This window comes from Frieseomelitta varia, unplaced genomic scaffold, assembly GCF_011392965.1.
Source record: "Frieseomelitta varia isolate USP_RPSP 00005682 unplaced genomic scaffold, Fvar_1.2 scaffold_593, whole genome shotgun sequence".
NCBI classification, from domain to species: Eukaryota; Metazoa; Arthropoda; class Insecta; order Hymenoptera; family Apidae; genus Frieseomelitta; species Frieseomelitta varia.
In genome coordinates this window covers 423,075-447,591 of record NW_025110360.1, presented here as the reverse complement: position 1 = coordinate 447,591, position 24,517 = coordinate 423,075, and the positions used below count along the sequence as shown (strand labels likewise).

The following is a 24,517-nucleotide window of genomic DNA, read 5'->3' as shown; positions in this document are numbered from 1 at the left end:
AGAGCGAGAGATGCGCTCGACGAGGGCCAATATCCTGAGAGGGGTGGAAACCATCGAGGATATGATGCACAATACCGGCCGGAAACCTCGAATTATGTGAGCAAACGGACGGAGGGGTTGGATGGGATGGTTCGAGAGGAAGAAATTTCGACGAAACGGGAAACGACGGGAAATTTGAATGGAGATGTATCGAACCCCCTGTTGGGTTCGGTGATCATCGATTTGTCGGCTTATTTTACATATATCGGTCAGATTGGAGGAGGTTTAACCCCTTGACGCACGATGACGATACGTCATGCGTTTTCTAAGCTAAAAGTCAACAATGACGTCTCTGATTGCGAGACGTTCGCGTACAGACACGCGCAGATTTAATTTACTTCTAGCGCAGCTGTGCGACTGTAAAACAAAAATTATTAGAGATAATTGTACTGTTCAGTGTCGAAGTGTGAACCGTAGGTATGTTTATACTTTGTGAAATGTCTGTTCGCGAGTTTTTGCAAATTTGAATCGAACTTTTTACAGTGAAAGCCAAATGGACTATTCAAGGACTGACAAGGTTGATTATTCGACTGAAGAAGTGTAAGTGAAAGCAGCCCCATCCGACGTAACGTTCGTAAACGTCCAAGATTTATATTTATGTCTACGAAGCAGCGATGGTTGTGATTCAAGAGATGAAGAATGGAATTTAACAATTTAACAGAAGTCGACATTTTGTGGTCGTGTTTTCATTTAATTCGTACGTCAATGTACAAGGAGTTAACAAGTGCTTAAGAGAGAGAGAAAGAGAGAAAGAGAAAGAGAATACTAAAATCTTTGCAATCGTTGCAAATACGATGCAACACCGCCATCGAATCGGCCGACAACTACGTAAAGAGAGGAAAATTTTATAAAGTTGCTGGATATTCCAGGATCGAGTATCGGACGATGTATGTAACGAGACGATAAATGAATGCTTGCCACGGGCCAGAGAGATTACTCGAACCGGACGAACGAGTCGCGATCTCGACGGTAGAAACAGGAGCCTTGAATCGAGCTTGCCGACCGATTTATGGGCCACCTTTTTTTCGTTTGATCGCCGCTCGATTGGAAAAGCGCGTTCGGCACGAGAAAACAACGAGAGTATCGATGAACGCGGGTTTTCTTCCGAAAAAAGCATAGCGCGAAACGACGGAGATGATTCGAGTTTATGCGCGCGGAGGGACGGTTCCATCGCGGTCAGATCGATAACGCGAAACCCGAGGATGGTGGAATTATTGCGAAGTCAGGATACTTCTCTGGTCGGATGCGCCGCTGGGCGTTCAAGTGAGATCGACGATCCGAAAGTGGCACGGAAGGGTTTAAAAGACAGGCACTCGCGGCACAGCCGACCTAAATTCTTCGAGAACACGTAGGGGTAGGTAATTGTTAGTCTTTCTTTTCTCCAGAGATACCGGTGAAAGACCAGCGAGGATCGTTGTCCGCGCGATTTTACGAATTCGTCGCTTCGGTGTTTCTTCCACTGTGCACTTCTCTTCCGCAAATATTTGCACGTCTAATACAATTTGATTCGGAGGGAATACCTTTGATAAATATTTGAAGTCACGATCGGAAGAGGTTTCGGTGCTAATTCTTTGTCCCTCGGCATCACTTGTGATCGAATACAACCCTAGATAAAATTTCCTGTTTAATCTAGGAGCTATGGAAATTTATATTTGCAAAACGAGAAAAATATTTTATTATATTTTCAAAAAGACAGAATTCTGCCTTACGTACTGAACGTTATAGCAAGTATTATATTTTAGATATCTTTTCGTATTATGAACATTTTATAAATCCACAAATATCTAGCATCCTACTAATGAATAATAAAATTCGCACAAACTATCGCGGGAAATTAGAGCGTGACACGAAAATGGACATTAAATTTCAATCGTTTTAAAATTTCAGTATTAAAGGGACACAACGTTACAACAAAGGCACACTTAATCTTTAATGGGAATCAAAGATATAAACCAAAAGAGAACAATTTAAACGTTAAATCATCTAATTTCGAAACTTTTAATTTTCATTAAAAGTTTCATTTCCTCGTAGAATTAAAATTAGAAAATATAAAATGTAAACTGTAAGCATACATCATGATTATTACAATCATCTAACCTGAAAACAAACGAATACTGCTCGAGGATTAAAATCACTCGTTTCAAACGTTTTAACAGATCACTTTTTTTAAAATTAATAAAATGTATCTATTTTTAAATGCAACTGTCGTTTATTATTGCTTGCAAGGCACTGAAAATTCCCGGTTCGCAAAGAAACGTTGAGATAAATATGAGAAGCAGCTGTCCAACTAACGATTAAAACACTTTGCATTTGCAATTCAAGAGATGATTAACATGAATGTTTATGAATATCCTTGCGCGTTAATCAACGTCGATGCTTTACTATTCGACACGTAGGAGGATCCGTGTTCCGTTGCGAAACAAAAGAGAAAAACCGGGTGTAATTGTGCAGGAGCCTGGGCTGTGCAAAAGGGCAGAAGGAATTAAAACCAACTGGCTGGAACACGCGTGCGAATCCACGGCCTCATTCACGTCGATTGACTCTGGCATTTAAATGGAAATCTCAGTGTACACGGTACTGCAATGCAACGAGGACCCTTTCGCGAGCCGAAGAGTTCCGCGTCTACGCAATATGTCGAATTACACGAGAACGAACATGGGAAAACGTGGCTTCTTCCTCGACTGAAGAATCAGAAATTTCACCCTCCGATCCTATCCGATTAATCTGCTGGTTCCCAAACGATTACGGGCAGAGATCCACTTTCGAAAACACGATTTTTCTGTGGCTCACTCGTTTATGACATATGTATGATATAAAGATGGAAAGTAACTGCATTACTTATGGCGACTCGACATATTCTCGATGAAAATATACGATATTCTCGTATCTCTAAATTTTTCGCGAACCTATCAAGAATCGACTAAATTTTTCGCGATCCACACATCCACAAGTCGAAAAGTATCCGATTTCTTTTTTAACGTGAATCATATCTCGTCGCGTTTATAACGTTAGTCCCCTGATCCCAAGGAAGCAATTGTTCCCACGAAATATGGTCAGAAATTTAAACAACCATTGGACAATTTCCATTTAGAAACTCACGGATAGAGAAACTAAAGTCAGTTATTTATGCGCTCGAGACGAATTATCTTCCAGCGGAAGCCTGTTTATTTAACAGGCGAATTAGCTTAAAAAAAAAAACTGCTCCAATTAGGAAATTCGCGTTATCCGTGACTTTTGATATTATTAAAAATCGAGAAATATTGTTACTAGGTCCAACAAAGATACAAAGATATAAAAAAGGAAAAACAAACTTAACAAAACACATATGTATATGTGAATGCGTTAATTATTATCAGACATTAAACATTAGACAAATTCTTTTTGATAAACGCTATATTACCATAAAAAAAAGTCCACGTTGCTCGTCCATGTTGTGCAGCTTCGCGATTTGTTAAAAACATCGAAATCTCAAGAATTGAGATCCAACTACACCTGGCTTTCTTTTTACGTGATTGCAGTCACACACAGTGAAACGATGCGATTGAAAAATATGTCTTGCGCAAATTAGAATAAAATAGATTCGAAAATACGTTCATTTCGATGCGACGTATAATAATAACAATAAATGTAGCCACATTAATATTAATATAAAATGATATTAACAATGTTAACGTTAATCAATAATATTAATAACACGAATTTCAATCTTTTTTCATTTTTCACAACACTGATCTCATTTTTCTCGCTATTTCTCAAAAAAAAAGAAAAGAAAGGCCCGAGTGTATTTCAAAAACAGCAACACTCCGACAAATGTTCTTTCAAAAGAGGCTCCTCCTCGTAGAAGATAAAACACGGTAGCCGGTCGGTCGAGTATGAAAATGAGGATCATCGTATCCATGGGGGGGAATCTAAAATGGTCAGTGTGCCAAGATCGTGCATAATGATCCGGAATTAACATTTGAAAAGAGACGACACGCTGCTCAGCGACTTGGGAACCGGCGGCAGAGGTCGATGCCAGTCAGATTTCTGAATCAAACAGTTTTCATTCAAGCCACGGAGAGGTCAACCCCGAAACGTCGAAAACGGCCCCGGCTGGCTTGTGTCGAAACTATCACTCGAAGAAACAGGCCCGCATTGTTAATAAAAGGTATTGTACATTTGCTTCTGACCACGCGCTACAAATATGTGCAGTCGTGTGTACACACACGCACACACACACACTACTATATGACGTGAGATCTGCATGACTACTGCACATTGTGCAGGAATGTAGGAGAATCGAGTTGCATTGTAACGACAACACAATATCCTTATTAGGGGAGTGTACGACGTTTGAGCCCGGCAATTTCGCTCATATTCTGCTTAGAATTTACATTTACAACGGGCGCGTACTACGCGTCGTTACGTCGAAAACATAATATTAAATTCGTGGGAAACTGAGGTCATACGTAAGTTCATAGCACGTAAAAGAGTAGATCAACTTGTTACACAGTGGGTGCTGTTATTATCTTCTCCCGTTCAATCGTATAACGGTCTGCTGTTGTCTACGATTGCGAACGGTGATTCGAAAGTTTCACTACTACCTACTTCGTGAGAAGAAACTGTTTCTAATTGAAACGAACGCTGCTTTCAATCGATCTGTTTATGATCTCTTTCCCATTTTAACACGTTCCCTGCCATTTGACGAAGTGTCATTACCTAAAACGATACACGATATAATGTTCAATATATTTGCGAAATTTCCCCATTTGTTTCAATACTGTAAATTTATTTCTGATATTTTCAAGCCTTTTTTTTTTAAACAGGGCTTTCTTTTTAAATAAAACACTTTCTTATAGACAAGTGCCGGACTTGCTGGACGTTGAAAAATTTATAATATGAAAACGATATATAATTTCACTCCATTTTATCTACGGGGAAGTTCCAAGAATGAAATGTAAAAATCGAACAAATTCAATCCGAGGTATTAATTAACTGAAACCAAAGTAAGCCCATATCAAGTTCAATTTTCACCGCTGCCATCTTGCCACCGACAGAAACAATGAACATTTTGAGACGAAGTTGTCGTTTGCCTTCCGACTGCTATTAAACACGAGTGTCCCCGATCTATTCATACGCTGTATAGTAATGACGCACGTTAAATTACTGCGATAAATTTCTTACATCTTCTTCTTACGACTTTGAAATTTTCAATGATACACCATTTACGCGACATATTTTTCTCACTTTGATCTTGACAGAATAAAAAAAAAAAAAAAAAAAAAAAAAAAAAAAGACGATCGCGAGAGGATCTTTAACAAAGGAGATGGATAGATCGAGATCTGACGGAGTTCTGCGTCTCCCATTTCGAAATCTCAATCGAACATGCACGTGCAATCGCAATGCTCACAGCAGCTGCGACTGTCCTCATTTCGCGATTGTTTCTCCATCCTCGATAACCTTGAACCTGCCATTGCACGACCTCGTCAACGGAGGGATCCTCTCTCGCTGAAACTTTCGCTTTCGCCTTCGGCCGCGTTGGCTCCTGCTGCCCACGTGTCCTTCTTAACATACAGGCGAAAAAGGAAACGAGAGTAAGTACAAGTGCTTGCTCGCTGAGTGCTCGGACACTTGTTAATCCATATGTCAAATTTACGTCGCGTCCGACGTAATATCAATTCGCTGATATTTCTCTCGTTTTTCATCCTCGTTCAATTCTCCGAGATGAACACTTTTTTTCTCTTCCTTTCTTTGATTATTATTACAAGTCGACTCGGAATCTGGGGATTCTTCGATCTAAGGAGACCAGAGTATAATGGGGCTGAACGCGAGGATCGCGAAATAGATCGTGAAAACGCACGCTCAACGCCATTCAAGGCCGTTCCTTTTCATCCCATTCATCGATTCGATAAACATGCCCAGACAGTCATTACTGTCGGAAACCTTTAATTGGAGCTTGCTCGACGAGCAACGGTAAAAACCCCGTACGTTTCAGCCAACCCGCCGTTTCTTGCGCGTCTCTTCCGCAAAAACCTCGTGCCCGCTCGCTAATTAGTTTTAATTACTCGCGTCAGGCAAGAAGGCTTGACATATTGAATCGATTGAAATCGCTTAAAGCCGTCATAACCTTTCAACTGTATGGTTTTTGTTCTCCTCCGATCTCGGAGGAGTAATAAAATTAATCGAGAATTGACAATCGAAGTCTTGCGAGACACTTGACAAATCATCATCAAATTCGTAAAGGGGGAAACCATGTAGGAATTTCATCGAGTACAACTCGGCACTAATCTGGTCTGACTCAGAAAACGCATTGCGTTTTGCTAATAATCAGGCTCGGTACAACCTAAGAATCCGTTTATCTTTGAACGTGTATCTCTCGATATTACATTTATTCAATGACGCTTCAATTGTTTTATTAACGATTGTAAAATTTGACCCGTACAATATTCAATAGCACGGGCTGAAACACTTGAAGGGATCAATATCAGAAAATATCTTGCCATTTTTGATTTCACCTTGCTTCAAATAACACGGTTTATTTTTACAAACGAGTATAGCAAGAATCTATTTGCCAAGTCGATAATCACGAGAGTCTGCGGAGCACAACAGCTATTTAACCGAACGGTACGATAATCGATATTTCAGCAACGAAAATAAACAGAGCTGAACGAAATATTAACGCCGACGCCAAAAACCTAAACCAAATCTATATCGACGCGATTTTATTACACTACTGGCTAGGGGAATTAATTAAAGACGTACAGCTTGCCGACAACAGAGAGCGGAATCTCGTAAACAGGAAACCTAGCAAAAAGTCAATTTCGCCAGCGTTGTCTCGAACAGTTTGCTCGATACTGTACTTCCTCGGAGTACATTCTCAGATTATCCACTTCGAACATGCGTTACGGAAAGTGAAGCTGTGATGATTTATAAAAATGAACAAATATACTGGATATAATATGTTAAATTATGAAAATATGTTAATATTCTTAAAAATATGTATGTTGTATAAAGCTCGAGTCTTCGAAGCTTCAAGAGTGAATCTTAAAAGCTGAGTTTTTAGGACTATTATCGTAGTATTATTAGTCGTAGAGCTCGAGCTTTTAAAGCCTCGAGATTGAAACTTTAAGGCCTTAACTTTCAAATATATGACAATTATATATGACAATATAAGATAATTCGCAATCTATTATTTATCAAGCTGAAAGCATTAACCAAGTTCTGAACATTAGAACTACCGACTACTGAAAAACAGACGTTATAAAGGTAAAAAAAAGAAACTACAGCCTCATCGTACAATAAATTACACCGAGCTTTGATTTGTACACTTTACGAAAAAAAAATCGTTTAAATCTCTAGAACATGCGTCGTTTTGCATGTATAATATTTCCAAAAAAAAGAAAACGAAAATTTTGATAGTTACAGTTTCAAAGCTTCCGAAGCTCGAGGCTCGGAGAGAGACTAACTTCTACAACTCTACTGTTCTCCTCTGTCATTCCAAGCGTCACGATTCCCATGGGCGAGAAAATTGCACGGAACTCGGTGAACGCATAGCACGAGCCGCGCGCGCTCAATTTGCAAAAGAGAGAACTGAGTATGTATCGACATGAGATCGCGGCGACGTATCGCAGCCTGTTTGATGCGATTCGACGGCGTCCGCGATCGCGGCAGGCCTAGATCAGCGACACCGCTGGCAATCGCTGCATTCCATCGTTGTAAAAGTACGCGCGAGCGGCCTGCCTCCAAGGACTACGAGGTAGCGCAGAGGAAGAGGTGGCCAGGAGTCGAAAAGGGAAACTCTCCGCGCGGATGAGGGACACACGAGGAATGCGCTTTCGCAATTTTCTTTCTTGCCAATCCGCCCAACTGTGATCCCACGGCGGAATATTCACGGACAGTCAGAGGAATTAAGACGAACAGAGGACTGCCGTTTTGAACGACAGATCGATTGGTTGAACAGGGAATAAGTGTTTGAAAATTCAGCGAGCCCTTAACTTCGTTCAAATAGCAAGTGAGAAACACTTGCTCCGTAGGACGAGTAACAACAGGTTAATCAGGACACATTCTTTGCCAACGTGTGCCAGTTTTCGATACACGCTGAAACTTATTTCGCCAAATGATGTTTTTCTGTGATTGAGAGTAAACAATGATTGTTGATATCTCTTTTATACGGTCTATAAATGATGTTTGGAGCACTTTCTAAGCCGATATCGGTACCCACGGCGTGGTAATAAGTTTCTTTTACGGCATGAACTAAGAAAAGATAATGGAAATCCGGTAGAGAGGCATTCGTTGCATTTCTTGCAAGAGAAAATGTAATAAATTTACTAATGAAATGTAAAAAAATTTTGAGAATGCAATTTTGCACAGGGACACAAAAAAAATTGGCGACATTTCGCGATGATTGTCCTAACAAACCACCTTTATGTCTCCCTTGCTTCATCGATGTATGAAAATATGAATAAAAAAACATTGAAACTAAATATTATTTACTGTATAATTTCTCACATACACACACTCTTGCATGAATTTTGTTTCGCTGCCAAGTTTTTTTTTATTATTCTTGTATTTTTCATTACCAATTAAATTTGTTTGTTTGTTATACCACGCAAATTATTTTTTAAAAATACCAAAATTAAATTTACAGTACTGAAGCAAAAAAAAAAAGAAAAAAAATAGGCAAATTTCGCAAGTATATTAAACATTATAGCGTGTACAGTTTTAGATACTTCGTCAGCTTGGCAGCGAACGTGTTAATAAATTTGAATGCAGTCCCCGACGTCTTCTAATTGAGACTCCTTGCTGGATAATCATGGTAGCGTTACTAATGTGCGTCATTGGAACAAAATTACTTAGAAAAAAGGCACGAGTCGATCGGATCTGTGTCATTCTCCGGTGAGCAACCGTGTCGTCCTTATCACGCTCGACTTACGAAACTAAATTGCAACATATGAGTGAGGATATCACGGTCTCGACGAAGTTCCAGGAGAGCAATAACATTCTAGACAACTCGTGCCGTTGAATAGTTTAAATTAGATTGCGAGGTTCACGTTGTTAATGAAGCGAGAGAAAGGCACCTGTAGCGCTTGATAGTAGACTTTTGCTCGGCAGCTTGTGAAAATCAATGTGCTGATGCGCTTTAATCGCGTCTTCGTAAACTCCTACCGCTTTGATCTCTCTCCTCTCGTTTCTTTGATCAATCCCTTCTCTCTCTCTCTCTCTCTCTTTCTTCTTTTATATTATTTCTCTCCTGGTGCAAAAATAGAATCTATGATTTGTTGCTTCTGGCGCAACTCCAAAACAACTCTTTCACCGCGTGAGAAGTTTTCAGTTCTGTCACTGACAAATGGCGCGTTTCTTTTTTTCGTGCGTATCGATTGAAGAGACGAAAAGGAAACGCGAGAAGGGAAAATATCACCGCACCATTTTCGAGTTTCAAAGGAAGTATGGCAATGAAAATGAAATAACAGATAGGATAGTTTTCACTTATCACGAAGAATCAATCGTACTCTATTGGTCGAATCATTTTTAACCGAATTATGTTTTACATTAAAAAAAAAAAATCATTAAAAAGAAAAACGATCGCTATTGAAAAAGAAAAGATCGCTACTGACGTATATAATTAATATCTTGAAAGTTTTATGAAAAAATTTAATCCCTGGCACACTAAATAAGATCACTCGAAGGAACTCTTACGTCTTTTCTACACAGATAAACGCTAAGGATTAAAATTATTATTCACTCTACATACTAATCTTTTATCGAATATATTTACAATAAATATTGCTTGTAACTGCACATACGTGTATAATGTAATTATTAATTTCACGACAGGACATTATCGTAACCTAGATAAATATAATAAAATTGAACAATAAAATCACGCGAGAAAATTGTATAATTATTTTGTTCAAAAAGAGCCAAGTGTCCAGTGATTTATATGTATGTTTGTAATAAATATCCTGTAATTTCTTGTAAAAAAATCGAAAAGAAAATACATATTTTTTCCTATGTAACTCAGTAATTGTTACAAACCTTCGTGCGCTAAGGATTAAGCCTTTTCGTTTGCTGAAATGACAACAGCATCGAAATAAAATTTCTAGCAGGGTTAAAGGAAATATTTCCAAATTACGACATTGGATTCTCCGAGAATCCCATAAATCGAAGCAATCGATTAACAACGTTACAAAATTCCGATTGCGTGAATCTCACATCTAAATTTTGATTCGCTAACAATAAGTCGATAGACGAATATTTGAATAACGTAATTCCTATAGGAATATCCGGTTGCATAACGCTTGCCATTCCATCGCGCTGTATTGAAAAAAAGCACGCACACACACACGCGCGCGCGCGCATATATACTTGTAATACTCGGAGCTTTTATCCTCTCTCAATTGCTTTTAGCCGGTTACAAAACGACGATCGGTGCGAATTCTCGCCAAAACAAATTGGCTGTCCGCGAATCGATGAGATGCAATTCGATTCAGCAATTCCGACTAAGCAGCTGACTAAAATTCTCGCACGCTTTCGATAAATAAATAAATACACGAGAATTGAAATATTCGACGACGTTTCGCAGCGACGAAAAATTCGCAATTATCAAACATTACGGCGCGAAATAATGAGCCTAATCGAACGATTCGGCAAAGTGACTTTAATCGATAAATATCTCGAGATTGATTGGAGAATATTTATATTAATTAAGTTTGTCACTCGGAATATTTGTGAATCGATCATTTCTGTAAATTGAGAAATTTGCAGGACTATAATTTCTGTAATTTGAAAAACTCGATAACGGTTTACAGATTGGCGATCCCCATCATTCAAAGATATAAATCATTTGCGAAATAAAAAGCGTTATCTTGTACGTTTGTTTTGTACCGATTACACTGTACAACACATACCTATATTTCATATTACGTTAACCAATTAAATTCTAATAAACCTAACAAAGTTTTGTGCGCTCAATACAAATACGTCTGCATCTTTTTTCAATTACTCCAGTTTTTGAGAAATCTTGGAAAAGCGAAAATATAAGTGACGGAGGGAAATTTTATTCATATTTAGAGCACAAGTGTCTACAATAATCGAGTGATAAAACGTAAGAAGAGAAGGTTCGTCGAACAGTGTAATTTTGCTAGATGAGCTGAAATTTTAAGCAGAAAGAAAATGGGACAGACAGGCGGCTAATCGTCTCAATAGCCTTATCAAGGTGTAACACCTAGTCGGACGTTTCCTATTATAACGCGGATATGTGTCATTTACGCGCACGGTTTGACGCGCGCACGAGTTTCACTTCACCTGGTCGAGTGTTTTCCTCGAACCACGTGGCTAACTGGAACGCCACGAAAGTCAGCAAATCGATGACACATTTTTGCCAACGAGTCGTTCGTACGTATCCACGAGCGTTAAACCCGACAAAAAAGAAATTCTCTTCTAGTAGAAAATCTTGCTCTCTCTTTAGCCTCTCTTTTTCTTTCACGAAAAACAAGAAACTAACCGTACGCGAAAAATTGCGAACATCAAAGAATTTCATCGAGAACTTCTTGTTAAACTTTTTTTACACAAAGCTTCGAAAATAGAATTTTTCACGGATGGCAAGATCCATCTTCGACACAGAAGGTTAATTTAAATCTGAAATCGTTCCTCGGAAGTTTTAAAAAACTAAAAATCGGAGTTTCATAAACCAATACCAAAAATGAGTATTTTATATTCCTTTGTAACGACTATAAAGAGTATTCACAGGCAAAGTGATAATAATCGAACACAGACGAAACAAACATTAAATATTTCATTTAAATGTGGCAATGAAAAAAAAAAAAGGAACAAAGAAATGAATTATTTGATGGTACCTTTGTCACGAATAACCAAAATAAAAAAAAAAACAACAAAAATTGAGAGAAAGGAAAATTTATTTTACGTCACATTGTTACCAAACATTGAAATAAATCTTAAATCTGGAAAGTTCTATCACCGTGAAAATAAAAAGAGGAGATTCACACGCTTGTTACTAATGTTGTTAAATATATAAAACGTTCAAGTTTGGTATGACGGCGTATTTTTTTTAGAATTTTCACTACACTATTCAATCATTGGCGCCAAATTTCGTGATTAGGGAAAAAGTTACGTCACAAGATCGGCGCGTTACAACAACAATCAAGACAGAAAGTAAAAAAACATCGATGCTAAAATAACTCGCGTTTCAATGCAGGTCAACGATTAATTGAAATAATTAATTCGCCAATCCCTGTACGTACAATTATTCCGACATCGGTCTGATTCACGCGTGCTGCCTTTATATAAACCACGCCTCCAACCCAGGGCCAAATTGATGGAAAATACAGAACCTATTTTTTACGGATGGATTCTCATCGATTTACACCGGAGACCGAGTACGAATTCCATGGACGATAAAATTAATTGCCCCGAACTGGCGCGCGTGTACGGCTATTCAGTTCGATGATCTTTGAATCTATTGCGGCCAGATAATGAAGATGCAAAAGTACTTGAACCATTAATCACGATGGACAAAAGGCTCGGTCAGTTTGTCTGTAATTACATCAATATGCCGGATGATGTGTAACGACTGCGTTGGACGAGGTCAACAACGAGAACAATTTCGTGAAAAACAAAGGGAAGGCGGGAGGAGACGCAGACGAAGAGGCAAGTGTAGAGAATCACTTGCGAAAGCGCGAGATGAAACGATGATTTTGATGCTTAATCGTTCAAAAATCACACAACAGGCTAAATTATAAACAACGCGTATTCTTTTCTAAAGTCAGTATCACGTCAGTTTCCACGGAGGGACACTGATACTTAACTTTCTTCTCCTCTGTTGATTATTTTATTATAACAATACAGTAACAACATAGCGCGCGAAATATACCAACTTCAAACAGTAGATTATTGTAATTAAATGTTTGGAGGGTCAAAAATCATATGCGAGGCGCGTATTCAAATTCAAAAATTCGAATCTTGGTAGAGAAAGATAAATGACTGTCTCGACGGGTCAAAGGCCCCAAAAAGGAATTCGGCCGTGCACGATTCGCGATACGCGGGACGACTTATACCATGATTACACCATTAAGGCGCGCATTAAAAAAATAAGGGGGCGCGAATCGCGGAAAAAAAAAAAAAAAGAAGGGGGGGGGGGGGGGGGGTGAACGAGGGCTTGGCCACTTGGGGCATCTTCTTCCTCTTTCCCCGGTTTGTTTTCCACGGCGGTGCGTGTCGCAAGCACGCGTGCTCGCGTGACGATGGGCGTGCGTGTGAACTTACGCGGCCACCACCACCGTCTTGTCGGTTTTCTCTCTCGATAACGCGTGTGCTAGCATTAATGTTTGCAGTCACAAGTTGGAAAGTTTTGTGATGGCAACCTCGAACGGCCAGTTACCAGGGCAACGGTTTGTTGTGCCATTGTGTGTCGAACCCCACCGGTAGAAATCCACCCCCCAGCCATCCACCACCCCATCGCGAAGGATGTCCCTACCTGAGTGCGACCTAACTCGGCTTGACCTAGCCAAAACTAGCTGGCTCCTCCGCTCTTACCACCCACTGGCCAATCGGAGGGGGGTCGCGTTTCCCTTGGAACCTTCCCGGACAATTTTCCGTGGAACATTCTACGCGGCATTCGATCCTCCAATTACGAATGATGTCTGACTGTATAATGCGACGATATGAAAAGAAATTGTGAACCGTTGTCGCGGGGAAAGAATGTTTGGATAGAATGAGAAGACGCGAAGAGAAAGGGGTGGGGGGAGGGGGGAAGTAAAGAAGACAGGGTGAGAGAATGGAAGGGTTGGAAGGGAAAAGTGGATCAACAGAGCGCGGCAGGGGACGTTTATCGATGGAGGGATTGACTGAGATTTTAGGGATAGATCGTCGGAGATTGAACGGCTGCGAGAAAACCCTGGATAAGACTTAGAGAAAGAGAGAAACAGGAAGGGAGAGAGGGGCTAACCTCTCAAAAGGAAACGAGTTAATTTGCTACTCGAATTTCTAATTTTTTCGTTACAAAATAAATTGTCTAATGTTAAATTATTATGTATGTTAAAAATTTAAATCTTTCACAATAATGACATGTATGTTGTAGAAAGAAACACGGTAAATGATAACGACAATAATCAGAAGAATGTGCATTTAGATATCAAAATTAGGACTCGAACGAGCAAAAAAATTGATTTTTTAAATTAACAACCAAGCTAGAAAATAAATATATTATATATAAATTATATGTCCATATATATTAAGACCTATTATATACATTATATTATATAATACAGTATATAGTATATATATAAATAACGTATGATATACATTAAAGCTTTCCATAAAGCTTTTCACAATCCAACTAAAATTAATTTTTCCTTATCAACAATTTTAAGTCCGTGATTGTTTAAAATTTCTAGTCAAAGAACGACCTGTTTAACAAATTAATAAAAACAATAAGATTGCTCTTTACGACGAACTCAATTTGTGGATTTAATGACAATTTAATGATTCATTGCGCGAGTCATTCAATCACTTCAAAACTTAAACAGCTGAGAATCTGTAAACGTTCGAACGTGTGTTCCATAACCAAAAGAGTCACAAACGATGGATCTAAATTAATTAGCCAACTACACTAGGAAGGAAAGCGCGCGCATGAATCGAATAGAATAGTACGATCGAATACTCGACAATGTAATCGGTGAATTAATTGCGGAGCCTGGCAAACACACTGTCAGAAGCGGTTAGCGTTGCGAAGAAATAATAGGTATTAAAGCTGAAGTTCACGGTGGAACGATCAGAAGATATGCCAATGAGGGACAAGGGAATCTTTGGGACAACACACATGGGATTGTTGGATAACGAGCTAGTGAAATTAACCCGTGTCGATTACCTAATAAAAATTCAATAATATTAACAAACTCGTTAATACTTTTATTGTCCACATAACTCGCGGATGACTAAAAAATGGAAATGATGCAACTGATAAGTAAAGTGAAGCAAGTTCATGGAATTATCGATCGATGATGTGACTAATAGAAACGAAATAAAATTCTGATCTAGATTTCTTCTAGATTTTAGTCTATATTAATCAGAGCATTACAATGCAAACAGATAAGGAAGAGGTCTTGACTTTGCGATTAACATTTTTTCAAATATATTTCGACAAAATTCTACAGTGAATTATTTGCCTATGTACGATAGAAGCAAAAATATGAAATATATCTCACAAAGAAGAACTAATCTTTGTGCATATGTGTATTAACAAGCTGTTTCTTGCTGTTTAATTTCAATTTAGTATGGCGCCATCTACTTTTAGAGTCCAGCAATATATTGTCGCGTAAATATTTCTCGAATGAAGCACCGTACACAAACGCGACTCGACGCTCATTCAATAAATTTCCAATCAATAGATTCTCGATCGGATCGGAACATTAATCGTATTGTTATAACCTAAGGCGACCACGTTTGTCACACGCAAAAACGTTAATCTCTTATCGGATGAAATCGTGTCCGATTCACAAAGGGAGTATATTTCGTTGTGGAAAAAAAAAAAAAGAAAAAAAAAAGGAAACAATGCAAAACCTATTTCAATTCCACACATTGCTCGCTTACACCGCGGATAGTTATCACATTTGCAAAAGCATCCTCGACGACATTTAATCATTATTCGCGTATTATCTAACGTTACAGCGAATATTTCCGGAAAGCATTATGCAAGCAAACACGTGATACGCAAAAAAACTATTGTATCATTCATTGTGGAATACTTTTTTTTGCTAATCCCCGCATTGAATAACGGATTAGATAATAAAGTTGTTGAAACGAATATATAAATGTATATTCTTCCGGACTCTACTTATACGACAAGTAGACACGAATCACACTCGATGAAATAATATGAATATAGAAAATATATGCTAGATGTTGTAAACATGATATAACGTTACACATACAGCATAAAACAGTAAGTACGATATGTAAAGATTATAGGTATTCTTATCGAGAATAAAAGATAAATTTAATAAAAATATATTGACGCTCAATTGCTCCATTTCGTCACGTCGATTTGTCATTATGCGACATTGGCCGTTTAGAAGAGCCAATCGACCGAAAACCGGCACGCAAAAACTACACGATATCCGCGCAAAATTACGTTATTAAGAGATACACAAAATTTCTACGGACATGTTACACGATTGGTCGCATGGCCGAAATTATTGACTTAGCTGTCGATTCAAAGCGTCTAAAAATTCCTAAGACGCAGAATTATCGTTGAAAAACGCCGAATCCGTTATCGCATTCAATGTATAACCTCAACGGTTCGTTCAACGCACGTTGTATTTTTTGCGAAATTGTTATGAATTTCAGATTCGAACGAGACTCGGAACGATCATTCTACGACTTGACCACGCGTACGGAAGAGGGCTGACGCGCGAGGGTCAGAAACTAACCCCCAAAAAAATGTATACGTCGTCCCTTCGGAACGAAACACGCTTCACTCGTCTAATCACGTGAAGCACACGAAATTTACAGACGCCGGTTAAGTAGCATTAGATCTTAATAAGATTTTCGACTTACCCAATGCGTAGAAGAACTCCAGAACTCGATAAACCGGATGAATTCTCACTCACAAACACGAAACTTAACAGCAATCACGATACAATGGCGAACAGCGGGTGCGTAGCCAAGACTGAGCTAATGCTCTCGCCATCTGTCGAGCGTTTCTCCAAGTCATCAGCAAAAACGTTTCTCATTGGTGCGTCTCGGCCAATGAGAATGCACCACCGATTTACGCGGGAACGTTTTGGCGCCAGGCGGCCATATTGTAGAAACATTCAAATTGCTAACCAAACAACGCAGTACTGAAAAAATGGACTGTAATAATCATAATGTCGTTCAATCGTCATTTGGTAATACTAAATTCGTGTTTCATTTACCATTTTTTTGGCAGCTTTGATGAATTTTCCAATATTAAGACGATAAATAATGTAATACTTTTAAGCAGCGTTACAATATTCTGGAATTCAGGAAACCTGGAATTCAGATCAACTATACCAAATGGACAAGGAGACAGAAGATACTAAATCAAAATTATTAGAATACCAAAAAGAATGTGAAGATACTGAGATAGAAATATATAACGTAAATCAACTGAAAGATAAGGGTGCGTTTGTACTGCAAAATGTAGAGAGAAAATACAATAACTTAGATGAAGAATTAAAAGAAATTCACTGTAATTATATGAAATGCAATGAGAAAGCAAATTTTAATGAGACCGTTCAACAAAGAATTAATTCCTTAATATCACAGAGAGATAACTTGAAAAAAGAATTAGATGAATTAAAGAAAGCAGCAGATAAGAATAACAAAGAACTAATACAGATACAAAACATGATTACAATTCAAGAGGTAATACATATTGCATTAAATATGTATTATATGAATAAATTATATCGAAGAATTCTTATATATATTTTTATTTGCAGAAGAAAAATATGGCACTGGCCCGAAAATTGAAAAAAAGGGTGGAGAATGTGCGAATAACTCCTGATTTATCTGAGAAGGTGAATATAATCCTAGCTGATCCCAGACTAACCAATATAAAAAATTCTAATTAATTTAAATTCTGTATAAATTATAAAACAACATATATACTATCTTAGTTATCTTACAATATCCTTAGCTATCTAATATTTATAATCTAATTTTATCATCATGTTCTAATAACATTAAACATTTTTCTAAATCCTCCTTTCTTTTTCTTATTGAATCCATAATACTTAATGACTTATTTAACGATTCTGTCATGTTATCATTCATGGTCATTATACTTGACCTTTTTTCTGCAATTTCTTTCATTAAATTTATGTTTTCTTCTTCTATCAGATTTACTTGTTTTTCCAATAATTCACTTTCTTCTTTAATCTTCTGGGCGTCTAGTGAACGTAGATGTAAGGCTACATTACCCGGTGGTCTCCTAAAACCAAACAACGTTAATAAATCAATATTAATAAATTAATAACCGTATATCACTAAGCCTTACCAAGCATCTTCACTCACGGAAGAATCAGCGTCAATTAATTTCGCAACCTTTTCCAATCCATTCTGCAAGCTTCCTTCAGTTAATATATGTTCTAAATCATCGTTCATATTATCCGTAAGCTCCGTGCACATTGCCTTGTGTAACTTTTGTCCAATACTCGGCTTTAACTTGAGAGTTGTAAGAATCGTAAGAATGTCCACGAAAGCATCCTCGCTGAAAGATTTTCAAACGATTCAAATATTTTCATAAAAGTCCATTGAAACGAAATGTAAATATTATTTTATTTAACGTTATTACATTTAATTAATCAATGTTAATTAGTCTTCATTTAGAGTCGTTTAATATAATTACTCATACGATACATAAGAATGTACACATAATGCAACCACTAATTCATGTTTTCGTATTTTATTTCACGATTGATTTCATCAACGTAAGATCAAAATATATAAAATTAAAATATGAACAAGCATTGTAGCATGTACAATACGGACGAATAATATTCCTCGTACACTAACATTATAAATGTACATTCAATGATCGTTGCATGTGGTGGCTCTACTATCGCCGGGATCAAATTTTTTTTTTCTTTATCATCCACATAGGCTTGAACGATTGAACAGGGAAAGAACCAGTATTCGGACAAACCAATCCAGTTTCGTACTACCATAAGCATACAATAGCAGTCTGCAATCGCATTGCATAATTTCGGGAATACATATTAACATGACGATCAGAGGAATTTTTTTACATAATTATGAAAATACATATGTATGAAAATAAACGTATGAAAGTTGTCTACCTTTATTAAAATACAATAGTACAGTGTTCATAATTTAAAGGAAAACTACGTATGTTTTGTAAAACAATCTTCAAAGAAGTCTTATGATTAACATACAATTATAGAATGACATAATGTACATATATTTAAACATAATATAGCAGCAGATATTACATTTCCTGTGATAAGTGCAGGAAATTGCCAACATAAGAACCACACCTTGAGTCTTCTTCCGTTGATTTAATGCGCACTCAATCAGGCCGGGACGGGTGCAATTTGATGTCAATACTACATATTTGCATTAGTCCTGACCTAATTGAGTACGCTTCGTGCCATGTTCCTTCATCTTCATTCTCAATCACGATATAATTTTCTCTTCACCAGCATGAGGTCATCCAGGAAAAATGTTATAACTTTTTACATAGAGAAAAAGAATCGCGCGATCGTTGAATGTATCGTACAAAAGATTCAAATAAACTAGGAACAACGAGAAGTTTGATCGTAGGGAATGAAACACGTTTTTCACTGAATTATTCCTATGTGAGAATAACGGATGGCCAGAGGGATCCGTACGATCCCCACGACACGTACTGTACGAATGATAGAGCCGAACGATGGTGACCACACCAGGGACCCTTTGTTTCCTCGAACACTTCGTGGAATTCTTCGAAGGTCAACTGGTGTGTTGGGTTTCAAAGAGCGGGAAGATTCTGGGAAGCAGGAACTGAAGCGAAACTCGATTTCGAAAATCGAGCCATTTTGCGCGTAGAACCGTCAAATAGCAGTGGACAATTGTTCGTTCACGTGAACGAATCGACAAATTAACATGCGACTCCCACAGAGGCCAATGACATCGAGTAGCACCATCGCTCGTTTGAGTCATTGCCGATCCCTCCTTCTCCTCCACCACCTCTTCCTACTCCGTTTACCGCCGATAAACGAAACATCAAGCTCTCTAAAACATTACAACAACGCACGTCCTGATCGGCCGTGCTGGGTTACGCGTTCCCTTTGACTTCCTTAATTAAAGAATTATTCTCCACTCGTACTTGACACACATACGTTGTACGAATGTACACGAGAACATAACCTGAAATCCAACAAAAATCTGACCAAGCCCGATCTACATCTACAATAAAAGCATGTAAATTTCATGCACTTCATTTACTTTAGATGTTCATTCAGAATTTGTCTTTATTTTTTGCTTCATTATTATTATTACTTTTATTATTACTAATGTATTCGCAAATTTTGTAAAATCTTGCGAATATTTTTCAAGCCAATATGTTCAATGCAGAGTTACTACACAGAGTTACTATATTAGTCGAGTTATTTGTGTAACAACCAACGTACATATCATGCTATATTATCATAAAAATATTGTAAACATAATTATAAAAGTATTAATACAGCGCAAAAGATTTGTTTGAATGTTAATTAATTGCGCATGCGTATATACGTATAAAAAAACCGCGAACGCCAAGCTATGGCAGGATGCATAACCTCTATCGTATCATAATGTTATATTCTTATACAATATATTTTAATATAATATTATAAATTCAACATAAAGTACAATAAATATTACGTGACTATGCATCTAATTTAACAGAAATTATATTTATATTATTCGAAACTACTACATGCTCACCTGACTGATTCCGCAATACGTTTAAAACAATTCAAAATTGCCAGTCGAAATAAAAAGACATTATTCGGATTCTTCTGATTCTGATCGTCCGCCATCCCTGAGACACGAATAACGTGTAATTGCAGAGTTCTCGAATTTCAGTAACTGAACACTTCAACGAAAGCTGGACAATATAACGGTTCCTCCAACTCTATAGAACCACTACAGTCGCGTCCCTCGGAACTGTTGGAAATAATTCGTCATTTGAAAGTATGTCGAGAACTTTGAAGTAGTTTGAAACGCTACATACAGATGGCAGTTTGATACTTAAAATCGTTTTCACTCGAATCAATGTTACTAGCATTTTGTTGGGAACATCGACAAGAATCGATATATCACCGATATAAATTTAAACAAAAATCGCAGTCTAGAATCTTCTAGTTAACCTTAAACTGTGCGTAATAAACAAGTATAAAATACTTTTTCTTTTTAAATATCACTATTTAAATATGTAATATTTTGTAATGTTCCAGAAAGTAATTTTATTAGCCAATGGATAAGTTGAGGTTACCCGACTAAAGTGAAAAACTATTTCGTGCGAACAAAATCAGTCGTAGAAATAGTAATAAAGACAAGATGATTCTACATATATAAGTAGCAACGAAAATAGATGCTGCGACGAGCGTCGTAATACATTACTCCAGCCTAATTAACATTCCGCTCAAATTAAACACGACTGTTACTCGAGTATCCTAATCACCTGTATCACTATTAATTAGACCTAACGTCAACTTTAATTAGCATGTATTCCTTACTAGCGGAGTCTATCAAATAGGTAAGACACAACAGAATTACTATTATAGATTGTATAAATATGTATGTACACCGATGTTATATTAAAAAATAAAATATTCTTCTTCGTTTGCTGAAAACTTAAACATACTTATTTCAAACATTTCAGATTCAATATTATTGCGAGTTGTATCTTAAACTCTCCATGTAAGAACGATCGAATTTACAACTGATTCGCATGCAGTCGTGCATCGTTCTGAATCGAAAAGGTTCGAAGAGCTTGCTCTTATATTCCTCAGTTTCCAAGGCGAACAGGTCGAGTCCGGGTGTCGGTATACAAACTACCAGACTAGAAATTAGATCATCTAACTATACTGCTCGGGGCTAATGGTTTACAGCATGACTGCACCCCTACCCTCGGCAAACATCGGTGTTACAAGCGTTCCGCTATACCTTCAGCTTCAAAGGTCAACGTTGACGTTGAAAGAAGAGACGTTCGCCGCTGCCGCGGATTCTCAAAGTAGCTCACGTTGAGTCGAACTGATGTGATGCGCCTTCGTACCATTATGCAACCGGTTTGAACTATATTTTCCTTCCCCATAGCCATAAGCTGCCTCACGGAGAGAAGTAGAGAAGGCTCGGAGCGCTACCGTGGGCAACTGAGCACCCATTCACTCGCTCACCGCGGAGACGACCCCCTTAACTCGAGAAAACTCTTCGTTTTCTCGGCGAGTTTCAATCACGTCGATTGCGACCGATGGATGATCCCGGATCGAACAATCGCGATATCGTTTTCAAATTCCATCGAAACAGTGTTTCATCCGTGGCGATTTCTAACAAAGGACGACCTTACGAAAAGTCTCTTTCTTCTCTCGATCGTTTTACCATCCTCATCCTGGTTGATTATATCGTTCAACTTGGTCGTAGCCCGAAGGCAGTTAAGCAGATGGAGAAATGTTTAAATTTTACATGCTGCCACGAACGCGAAGCGATTATCGTCACGATGATGGTGCGCTCGGTATCCCGGATGAAAGTACCAGCACGTATTTTAAGAATTCCAATACACGAGAATCGTCCGACAGTTGCATCAGAATTGTGAGAAGATAGCTACAGCTTGGACGCGGCGAACGTGTGCCCGTCTATCTACTTTGTCATCCTCCTTGTTATCATACCATTCGCGTAGTTGCGTCAGGACTACCTAAACCGCAAATATTTTCATCCTTCGTCGACCTCTGTGGCGTGGCTCTTTCGAAATGGTACACGATCATCCTACAGCGAGATCGTAACAAGGCTCAAGAGCCAATAGGAGGGAGGTATTATGCGTGCAATCCCTTCTATTCGAAATCATTATTCAATAACGACGTGTGAGCCGCTTCCGCAATTCGCGCTCGCGTCTTATTCTCTTAGAATTCGTATCGGGGAGAAAGTCGATTGGAATTGTCGTCCGATTATTTTGATTACAGGAATAGCATCGTGCCACTAGGGCATGAAATTGTTTCTCTTTACACGTGCATATACCACGGTGTGTGCACAACTGCAATTAGCCAATCTATCAAACCTGTACGAGAATGTTTCTTAATCCATTAAACTGCAATCTCTCCAGATGAACAAACAGCGATATTTCTGTTGCGCAGTGTACGTTGAAATCTTAAATAGATGGATGTTGATAGATGTTTCAACTTCACGAGGCGAAGATTCCGATATTCTTACTAGGCAATGCTTAGAATGACAATAAAGCCAATCCCTTTCCCTAAAACGAGCGAAACAATGGAGGAAAGATTCCCTTGTTGTATTATAAAAATCTTTTGTTCCTTCTGCGAGAGTATTCGCGCAGCAACGCCATATTCGGCTTTTACCTCGAGGATCAGGTGTCTCAGCTTGGAGAACGATGCGACGTTAGATGGCTTATTACTTGGCCAGGATCCCGTTTTCTCATGCGCGATCCTTTTTTGGCGACAGCGCCCACCGCTCGACAAGCGTCGAGACCGTGGCGGAACAGCTTCTCGATGAAGCGTTTCGCCGATGAACCTCACCTCTGGCATAACACGAGCAGCAAGATAGATGAATGCGCGGATAGCGCGCCAAAGGGCTGGGTCTTCTCAAAGCGTATCGGTGTGTTCGGCGACTCGATCCGTTTAGAAAGCATCCTAGATCTATTCTTTCCGTGGCCGGGTATACATTGTCTCTCTCGAACGGCTGCGCTATCCTATTATCGAGTCTCTAGCTCACGATTGCCCCGTTTTTTGCGCGAGCCGCGCCCCTGGCTAATCCGAATACGCTGGCAACCCAACCGACTCTATCGATCATCGAATCACGTTGATTTCTGTATTCTCTGTATCCAATGTTCCTCCTCGATTCCCGGCAAGATCTTTTCTCATCCGACTCCGATCCCAGTGATCCGATATTCTACGAGTTGAATCTATTACCAGCGATCGGGCAGATAAGAGTATTAATCTCCATCCAAGTTCGTCGTCGTACCAGTTTACTTGGTTAAACCGAATTTGAGGAACTTAGTATCCGTAGTAGACACGGATAGGGTCACTGGGTCACGCATCGTGTGAAAATTTCTCGAGAAACTTGACTCGTTTGCTCCTCAAGCTCGCGAAGCTAACGAAGTAAAAGTTGAACGGCAATAAGCAGGTGAAAAATTACGCATGGGAAAGATTACGGTGTGATTTATGATTTTCCGATGAAGTTGATTTTACTTTTGCTCCAGTCACTTTATCGACAATCGTCAAAGGGAATCCGCGAAAGCCGCGGGACTATAAATCGATTTTAGAAATTAAAGAGTTTACGTAACTACGAGGAGCACTCTGAGATAACTCGTTGGGGGAGTGAGATGGATTACCTCATCGATTCAGGAACTTTCTTTCGCTTATTATAAGCATCATATAGGAAGAAAGTATGACCGATTACGCAAGACATTTCACTCACCCTTCAGGCGATAGACGTCTAGTAGAGTAAGTACTAGACAAGATGTCGTAGCGATTATATCGGAAGGACGCCATCCGGCATTTCGAGTAGATCAAATCCTGATCCTTCTTCAAATCGAAATTACCTTGCAAATTTACGCGGGGCGTACTCAGTTTTAGTTCTTATGTACGAATGTATCTTTTTTTTTTTCCTCTACGTGGCTTTCTTCCCTCTTACGCTGCACTGCGCGGCGTACGCAAGCAGATGAACACATTCTCACGAGGGGCAATCATATCCACCAATACACGTTTCTCACCAATAACGCAACATCAATTAGCATTTCTAT

General features: G+C 38.5%; 1 protein-coding gene and 1 long non-coding RNA gene across 3 annotated transcripts in view; one reads left to right on the top strand and one right to left on the bottom strand.

The window, feature by feature from the left end:
- LOC122534431 overlaps nt 1-20,721 on the bottom strand; it is a 38,022-nt gene extending 17,301 nt beyond the window's left edge. For both annotated transcript variants that reach the window (XM_043665067.1, XM_043665068.1), the window contains exons 1-4: nt 20,488-20,721; nt 18,056-18,268; nt 16,950-17,989; nt 16,591-16,874 (exon numbers count right to left, since the gene is read on the bottom strand). In XM_043665067.1, the coding sequence (XP_043521002.1) occupies nt 17,707-17,989; nt 18,056-18,268; nt 20,488-20,582 (591 nt within the window). In that variant the 5' untranslated portion in view covers nt 20,583-20,721 and the 3' untranslated portion in view covers nt 16,591-16,874; nt 16,950-17,706. The remainder of the gene's footprint in view (nt 1-16,590; nt 16,875-16,949; nt 17,990-18,055; nt 18,269-20,487) is intronic.
- On the top strand, nt 20,718-21,720 carry LOC122534434. Its single transcript, XR_006307900.1, has 3 exons — nt 20,718-20,920; nt 21,000-21,301; nt 21,428-21,720. It is a non-coding gene; the product is annotated as an uncharacterized LOC122534434 (long non-coding RNA).
- The last annotated feature ends 2,797 nt before the right edge of the window (nt 21,721-24,517 follow it).